Source organism: Bos indicus x Bos taurus, chromosome 15 (genome assembly GCF_003369695.1).
Source record: "Bos indicus x Bos taurus breed Angus x Brahman F1 hybrid chromosome 15, Bos_hybrid_MaternalHap_v2.0, whole genome shotgun sequence".
NCBI classification, from domain to species: domain Eukaryota; kingdom Metazoa; phylum Chordata; class Mammalia; order Artiodactyla; family Bovidae; genus Bos; species Bos indicus x Bos taurus.
Genome location: NC_040090.1, coordinates 68326250 through 68335580, shown reverse-complemented (window position 1 = coordinate 68335580; position 9331 = coordinate 68326250). Strand labels below are relative to the sequence as shown.

The following is a 9331-nucleotide window of genomic DNA, read 5'->3' as shown; positions in this document are numbered from 1 at the left end:
AGATATAATCTCTCCAATTTTAGCCACTGGCTCACAACACTGTTTTTTAAGTATCCAGTGATGAGAGAGTTCCATAAACATGGTGGTGGCTGAAACTGGCTTACATGTAGGATCTCTTAATGTGTATTAACTAAGTGGAAATTTTTATATTAAATCTGGAAAAGTTTGGATTTTGACTCAAGAGATTGTTGACTGTTTCATAGCATAAATATTTTTAAGTAGGGAAGGGACATACGCAGTCAACAAATCTTTGTTGACCTCAGTTGATTTATTTCATTAACTCTGAGAAATAAACTCGAGAACTATAAACTGGAGAAAATTTTAAGATGAGCTTTAGAGTGGAAAGTGAATGAAAGTTGTGTAATCACAAGACTAGGAAAAAAAAGTTTTTTAAATTTGAGGGGAAGGCTGTAAGTAAACTGGGCTTCCCTGGTGGTCAGCAATAAAGAATCCACCTGCAATGCGGGAGATGCAGGAGATGCTATCCGAAAAACCCAAATATCCAAAAAGTAGAGTAATAAATGCAAAAAAAAATTAGTACAAACATATACAGATTTTTAATATAATTATTCAGTTATATTTTAATGAATAGGAATGATATGTTAAAAAGGGATAACATATATACCATACAATGTGATTTCAAACGTGAAATAAAACATGCATAGGAAAAAAGAATAAAACTATATAAGCATGTTTTCAGTGGTTATTTCTAGAAATGAAATACAGATGGGTTTTTTCCCCTTTATTTTCCAGTTTTCTATATGGTATATATATTATTTTTGACAATTGTGGGGGAAAGGAAGGTTAGGGGTTTTTGTTTTTGTTTTTCTCCTTTTCAACCTCTTTTTAGCCCAGTAGTATTATATTGAGTATTTGTAAAACCTCTCACCCCCACTCCTGTTTTCAAGATCACTTCATAAATTTCCCACTTCCTTACTTTTTAGTGGACAAAATTCTAGAGAAGTGATGAGTTCTACCAAGGCTAACATTAAAATGGTTGTCTCTGAGTCAGAGGCTTTTCATCTTTGCCATTCATTTACTAACTTTTACCTACATGGATAAAACTTTTACCTGGATATTCTTTTTAATGGATGACCATAATCATGCTACAGTGAAAGGTTAACATATTCACCTTGAGGACTCAATAAAATGCCTTTGTTTCTTATCGTATCTGGCATGTTTAATAAAATAAGCTGAATTAGACATCCAATGTATTCTAACTGTGACAACTAAAAATAAATATAATATTTTTCTTCATTGTTTTCAGGTACTTAGCGAACTTTACCAATAGTCTTTCATTGCTTTGGATTAATTTACAGATAGGAAATAATACTGATAATAGGAATTACAGGCTAATATATGCTTCTTGTACACATCTAAACTGTGAAACAAGCTTGGGTTTCTTCTGTTTTTCAGACATCAGGAGAAAGCAGTTTCTTCTCAATGGAAAAGTTGTTCGTCTTATCCTAGAGTAAAGAAATAAGTGGACAAATAAGCAAGTTTGTCCTTTGGGGGAAATGTTTTTTAGTCCCAACCCCATTTTAATCTAAAATTGATTTAATGTTCTCAACAGTGTTTCATTGGGCAGAGCACCATGTAAAAGCATGTAAATCACCCAAGAGATTCAAGTAACTGGAGAAACCTCAGTCTTCTAGATCCCCCTATCTCAGAGCATGGTGTCTGGACTGGCACCAGCATCATCACCTGAGTGCTGGTTAGAAATGCAAAACCTCAGACCCTACCCTAGACTGACTATATCAGAAACTGCTTTTTAATAACATACCCATGTAATTTACAGGCACATTAAAGCCTGAGAAGAGCTGGGCTAGATAACTTTATTATTATTGTTTTGTTGTTCAGTTATATGCCACAGAATACGAAGGAAATGATACAAGTAAATAACTCAATCTTATTAGTATAATGAAAGCAGGAGATACTTCACAGTCTCTAATTAAAGTGGTTTTTAAAATTTTTTTAAATTATAAAAGTATGATAACACATTCATAGGAGATTTGGAAAATACAGAACAAAGTTACATATAGTCCCACTATATATTACAATTATTTTATTATTTATTTTTTATTGGAGAATAATTGCTTTACAATATTGTGTTGATTTCTGCCATACCTCAACATGTGTCAGTGCTTTTCAGGTCTACTATATCCTTCTACTTTGCTGTCTATTCATTCTATTAATTTTTGAGAGTTTGATATTGAAACTCCAACCAAAAACTTCACCTTAAAAAAATAAAGATTTTTAGCTGGAGTTTCAACATCAAGCTCTCAAAAATTAATAGAATGGATAGACAGAAAAGTAGAAGGCAATAGTAAACCTGAAAAGCACTATGAACCGATTCAACATAACTAAGATTTATACAATTTTCACACAACAGCAGGATACAAACTCTATTCAAGTTCCCAAGGACAACTATAAGACACTGGAACATATCCAGGGACATAAAACAAGGTGCAAAAATTTCATGGTCTAAAGGTGTTGAACTCATACAGAGTCTGTTCTCCTATTACTGAGACATTATGTTAGAAATCAATATCAAAAGATATTTGAAAATAACCCACATATTTTCAAGTGCAATGTGACATTTTCCAAGACAGACATTTGACTTAGTCATTGAAAGCCTCAATAAAGTTAAAAGACTGAAAAAACACAGACTGCAGAGAAGAAAGCACTTAAATGAGAAATTGATATCAAAGATATTTTTTAAATACCATATATTTGGAAATTAAATGTCCACTTTTAAATGATGGGTGTATTGAAGAAGCCATAACAAGAAAAATTAGAAAATAATTGTATGAGAATAAAAGTGAAAATAATTTATCAGAATTTGTTGTATGCAGCTGAAGTTGCTCAATGCAACTAAACACAATGTAGAATCTTGAACAGGTATGAAAGCAAATAATGGAAACTAGCATAAAATTTTGTGAAATTTGAACAAAGCTGTACTTTAGTTAATAATACTGTGCTACTGCTGCTGCTAAGTCGCTTCAGTCGTGTCCGACTCTGTGCGACCCCATAGATGGCAGCCCACCAGGCTTCCCCGTCCCTGGGATTCTCCAGGCAAGAACACTGGAGTGGGTTGCCATTGCCTTAATTTCTTGTTTTTCTTTTCTTTATTTTTACAGTTTAGCATTTCTTTGTATCCTCAGAATTGGATTAAAAGTTTCAAGCTTCAAAGTTTAAAAAAAAATTATTAAGATAATAAGCTGTCTAGACTTTTTGCAGTAATACTAGATGCCAGAATAAATGGGACGATATCAAAGTTTTGAGTGAACATAAATTAGAAATCTAGCATTCAATTCATACTTAGTCAAAGAAGTGGAACCAAAATGTCATAAATTTTTTAGTGAAGCAAAAATTCATAAGTTTCCTAAGCTATAAATATTATGTCAGATCTGAAGGTGGCTGGCAGTGAGGGGCAGCAGGGTCACTCTTCAACTGGCTTTTCTGGGTTTGGCATCTGAGAGAGAGTTTCTGACAGAGTAAAGGTACTCCTTTCTGCTACTCTCTTGAGATCTTTTAGGGGCAGGTCCCTATATCTGGGAATTGGAGATACAGAAACTGAGCGTTGGGGCAGGGAACTGCTCACTTAGCAGCAGAGCCGGGTTGGGCCAAGTGCTTAGGGTAGTGCCTTGCACAAATTCCAGGTCAAGTTAGTGGAGTAGGACGATCCTGGGCTCACCTCCTCCCAGGGACACACCAAAACTACAACCTCGTAAAGAACAACTGTCTCTCAGGACTGACCTGAAGACTAGCACAACAGACTTTCTACAACTAATGGTATAAGGATAAGGCCACGATGAGAAAGGCAGGAGGTGCAGAGTCCTGGTCTGTGAGAACCAAACCTTGGTTTTACTTCTGTGCGGCAACCCACAACCCCAAGAGACATCACAACCACAGAGGTACCCCCTGAGGAGACAGGGGGCCAAGTCCCAAATCATGCTCCCCAGCACCAGGACCTAACTGGGAAGCTGAGTCCCCAAAAGAGCTGGTTCTGAAAACCAGCAAGGATTAAATCTGGGGGCGTGGCAGTGGGGGGACGAGGATGGGGGCATGCCCTGGGAAAGGGGGGAGACTTCACTCTTAAAGAACTCCTCGCAGAAACTCACTCACTCCAAACCCAGTGCAGAGGCAACAGCTTGAAAAGCTCCTGGGCCATACAAGATGGGGAGTCCTTGACATATTTCGGGGCCCAGAGTGGGTGGGGTTTGTCATAGTCTTTGTAGACTGGGACCTGGGGACTAGAGTCGATGAGAAGAGGGACGCAGGGGACCCTAGTCTTGAGTGAAACAAGGGTGCTTTATTTGCAGAAACACATGTTTATATATCTTCATACAAGGCCGCTTTAGACAGTAAAAAAAACTGAGCAAAAACAAAGCCAAGCAAATAACAGTCTTCAAAGGGCCAGAAAGCATTCCATATCCTGAGTAAGAGGGGCATAACTGAATAGATTACATTTAAGTAAGGTCACTGAGAGTTCCAGAAAAAATATCTATTTCTGCTTTATTGACTATGCCAAAGCCTTTGACTGTGTGGCTCACAATAAACTGTGGAAAATCCTGAAAGAGATGGGATATCAGACCACCCTATCTGCCTCTTGAGAAATTTGTATGCAGGTCAGGAAGCAACAGTTAGAACTGGACATGGAGCAACAGACTGGTTCCAAATAGGAAAAGGAGTACATCAAAGCTGTATATTGTCACCCTGCTTATTTAACTTATATGCAGAGTAAGTACATCATGAGAAATGCTGGGCTGGAAGAAGCACAAGCTGGAATCAAGATTGCCGGGAGAAATATCAATAACCTCAGATATGCAGATGACACCACCCTTATGGCAGAAAGTGAAGAGGAACTAAAAAGCCTCTTGATGAAGGTGAAAGAGGAGAGTGAAAAAGTTGGCTTAAAACTCACCATTCAGAAAACGAAGATCATGGCATCTGGTGCCATCACTTCATGGGAAATAGATGGGGAAACAGTGGAAACAGTGGAAACAGTGGCTGACTTTATTTTTGGGGGGCTCCAAAATCACTGCAGGTGGTGACTGCAGCCATGAAATTAAAAGACACTTACTCCTTGGAAGAAAAGTTATGACCAACCTAGATAGCATATTGAAAAGCTGAGACATTACTTTGCCAACAAAGGTTCGTCTAGTCAAGGCTATGGTTTTTCCTGTGGTCATGTATGGATGTGAGAATTGGACTGTGAAGAAAGCTGAGCACCGAAGAATTGATGCTTTTGAACTGTGGTGTTGGAGAAGACTCTTGAGAGTCCCTTGGACTGCAAGGAGATCCAACCAGTCCATTCTAAAGGAGATCAGCCCTGGGATTTCTTTGGAAGGACTGATGCTAAAGCTGAAACTCCAGTACTTTGGCCACCTCATGCGAAGAGTTGACTCATTGGAAAAGACTCTGATGCTGGAAGGGATTGGGGGCAGGAGGAGAAGGGGACGACAGAGGATGAGATGGCTGGATGGCATCCATCATCCATCATCGATGGATGTGAATCTGAGTGAACTCCGGGAGTTGGTGATGGACAGGGAGGCCTGGCATGCTGCAATTCATGGGGTCTCGAAGAGTTGGACACGACTGAGCGACTGAACTGAACTGAACTGAACTGAAGGTCACTGAAGGGAGTCACTGATGGGAGTCACTGAAAGGAATCCAAGCAGGTGCCTCTTCTCATGATCTCAGTCCTGAGAACTGCGTGCATCTCTACTCGTTCCTGTTTTCCAGGAACTGATAAGGAATAGAGAATCCTTGAGAAACGGAACACAAAACAAAAGAATAACATATTGGATCCCTTAAAGCTGAACGTCCCCTGACAGGCGTCCAGTGGAACCTCCTCTGGGGGCGGAAGTGCCTGCCGAGCATCATTTGTTTTCACTTTCTTCCCACGTAGCTGGCCTGGTGCTAGTGAGCACCGTTTCTATCAGTCTCCATAAGACTAACTAACACTACCTGCTCTGGCCCTGCTTTCTCCTGAGAACCCAAGAGGCCAGGCCTACACACCAGCACCTGCTCCCTACAGTGGTCACAGCCAGGTCTGTGGACATTTGGACCAGGAACCGACTCCACCTACTAGGATGTCTGCTGCAGTCACAGGGAAGCCTGCCTGGGGACCAACCTCACCCACCATCACACCCACAACAACTGTTGTCCACCCATCACAGGAGGGCACACGCAGCCTGCACTGGGGATACCCCTGGGGCACCTGGCTGTGTTGACCAGGGGAGATTGTACCGCTGGGCCCTATAGGACACCTCCTACACAAGGTCACCCTTTCAAGACTGGGCGATGAAGCTGATATATGCAGAAACAGAGTTCAGGAGTCAGTCAGTTCAGCAGTGTCTGACTCTTTGCAACCCCATGGACTTCAGCACACCAGGCTTCCTTGTCCATCACCAACTCCCGGAGCCTGTTCAAACTCATGTCCATCGAGTTGGTGATGGCATCCAACCAGATCTCATCCTCTGTCATCCCCTTCTCCTCCAGCCTTCAGTGTTTCCCAGCATCAGGGTCTTTTCCAATGAGTCAGTTCTTTGCATCAGGTGGCCCAAGAATTGGAGTTTCAGCTTCAGCATCAGTCCTTCCAATGAATATTCAGGACTTATTTCCTTTAGGATGGACTGGTTGGATCTCTTTGCAGTCCAAGGGACTCTCAAGAGTCTTCTGCAACACCACAGTTCAAAAGCATCAATTCTTCAGTGCCCAGTTTTCTTTTTAGTCCAACTCTCACATCCATACATGACCACTGGAAAAACCATAGCTTTGACTATATGGACCTCTGTTGGCAAAGTAATGTCTTTGCTTTTTAATATGCTGTCTAGGTTTGTCATAGCTTTTCTTCCAAGAAGCAAGTGTCTTTTAATTTCATGGCTGCAGTCACCATCTGCAGTGATTTTGGAGCCTCCCAAAATAAGTCTGTCACTGTGTCCATTGTTTCCCCATCTATTTGCCATGAAGTGATGGGACCAGATGTCATGATATTCATTTTTTGAATGTTGAGTTTTAAGCCAGCTTTTTCACTCTCCTCTTTCACTCTCATCAAGAGGCTCTTTAGTTCTTCACTTTCTGCCATAAGGGTGGTGTCATCTGCGTATCTGAGGTTATTAATATTTCTCCTGGCAATCTTGATTCCAGCTTGTACTTCAGTCCAGCATTTTGCATGATGTACTCTGCATATAAGTTAAATAAGCTGGGTGATGATATACAGCCTTGACGTACTCCTTTCCCAGTTTGGAACCAGTCTGTTTTTCCATGTCCGGTCTGGTTAGAAATGGAATTAGGCAAAATGAAAAAACTACAGAATATCTTTCAAAGGGAAGAATAAGACAAAACATCGGTGGTGGGGTGGGGGGAGGGGGGGTGGGGGGGAAAAGAGCTAAAGGAAAAGGAGATAAAGTTTATCAGATAAAGAATTAAAAGTAACAATCATAAGATGTTTATCAGACTCAGTAGAAAACTGGATGCATTTAGGGAGAGAATCAACAAAAGGCTAAAAGGATTGTAAGCCTCTTTCACCAAAGGGCCAGAAGATATAAAAAAAGAAAGTTTTTACAGTTTTGAATTCATTAACTGAAGTAAAAAATACACTAGCAGAAACCAGCAGGAGATCAGATAATACAAAAATAAAAATACAGACCAGTGATCTGGAAGATAAGGATAGTAGAAGTCACTCAATCAGAATAGCAAAAGGGAAAGAAAACAAAATAAATAAGAAGAGGGCTCATGAGGGGTCCCAGCTCCTCTGGCAGCAGGAGGAGCAGCAGTGGACAGGCAGCCCAGCTTCTGGATTTCTCTCAGCCCCCACAGTGTGCGCCCGACAAGGGCAGCTCCGCATAGAGGACAGCAAAGGAAGACTCCAAGAGGAGAGCTTGGAGGTTGCCATCTAAACCTGCTCCTCCAAAAGTGGAAACAGAGCCAAAAAAGGCAGCAGGATGGGATACATCTTCGGACAGAAAAGTGCAAACAAAACGGAAAGGGGGAGCGAAGGGAAAACAGGCAGAAGTGACTAAACCTCTGGTTGGAGGTTTGCCTGCATAAAATGGAGAAACTGAAAATGAGGACAGCCCAGACTCTGAGGAAGCAGGAAAGAAAGAAGCTATGTGTGGTTAACATCACACACCGGGTCCTATCGGTGGTCCCTGTCTACCTTCTCGTTCAATCCAGATGAATATTTTTATTAATTAGTTTGTAAATGCAAGTTTTTTTTAGCAGTTCTAGTAGTATTTTTAAGAAAGGGAATCCCACTTCATTTTTAAAGTGTAAGTGCTTGTTTTCTTTAAATTGGAGTATAGTTGATTTACACTGTTGGGTTAGTTTCACGTGTATAGCGAAGTGAATCAGTGTATATGCATGTATACATATACATAGATCCACTCTTTTCTAGATTCTTTTCCTATATAGGCCATTACAGAGCACTGAGTAGAGTTCCCTGTACTATAGAGTAGGTCCTCATTAGTCATCTATTTTATATAAAGTATGTGTCTTTGTCAACCCCAATATGTTCCCCCCTTCCCCGCTGGTAACCGTAAGTTTGTTTTCTACATCTGTGACTCTATTTCTGTTTTGTAAATAAGCTTATTTGTACCATTTTTAAAGATTCCACACATAAGTGATATCATATGGTATTTGTCTTTCTCCGTCTGACGTTACTCAGTATGACAATCTCTAGGTCCATCCATGTTGCTGTTGTAAACAATTTGCTGGTTGCTTTGTTTGTTTCTTTTTTTGGTCCAATCAGAAATAGTGGGATATTGAATATGGGAAATTTTGATTGTGTTAGGTGTCAGCTTAATATTCCATAGATGGGGTAGCTTTTATATCCTATGATACAAAGAATACCAAATGACAGTTTGGAGTCAGTTGTGCATTTAATGCACAAAACTTGAATACTTTTTTTTTTTTTTGGCTGTGGCACATGGCATGCAGGATCTTAGTTCCCCGAGCAGGGATCGAACCCATGCTCCCTGTATTGGGAGCACAGAGTTTTAACTACAGGACCACCAGGGAAGTCTCACTGAACACTTTACTTCTCTTCCCATGTTGATTTTGGGTAGAATTATTTCCTAAAACAAACCACTCCTTGATCTTGGCTATCCTGGTCAGAATTTTGTGCACTCTGTACCATCTTTCTTTGGTCATGGTAGTCCAATTTTCCTAGTAACTTTGTTAATGTGCTGTGAATTCATCAAAAACTTGAAAAACTTGAGTAGATTTTGTATATAATATCAAATTGTGAATTAGTGGGACTTATGACATAACAGACCCACTCCAGTGTTCTTGCCTGGAGAATCCCAGGGACGGGGGAGCCTGG

At 40.3% G+C, this 9331-nt stretch overlaps 1 protein-coding gene across 1 annotated transcript in view; it reads right to left on the bottom strand.

Annotated features, from left to right (window-relative positions):
* Positions 1-738: 738 nt before the first annotated feature.
* C15H11orf97 (chromosome 15 C11orf97 homolog) overlaps positions 739-9331 on the bottom strand; it is a 34214-nt gene continuing 25621 nt past the window's right edge. Inside the window, exon 4 of the mRNA XM_027563862.1 lies at positions 739-1466. Within this exon, the coding sequence (XP_027419663.1) occupies positions 1462-1466 (5 nt within the window). The 3' untranslated portion in view covers positions 739-1461. The remainder of the gene's footprint in view (positions 1467-9331) is intronic.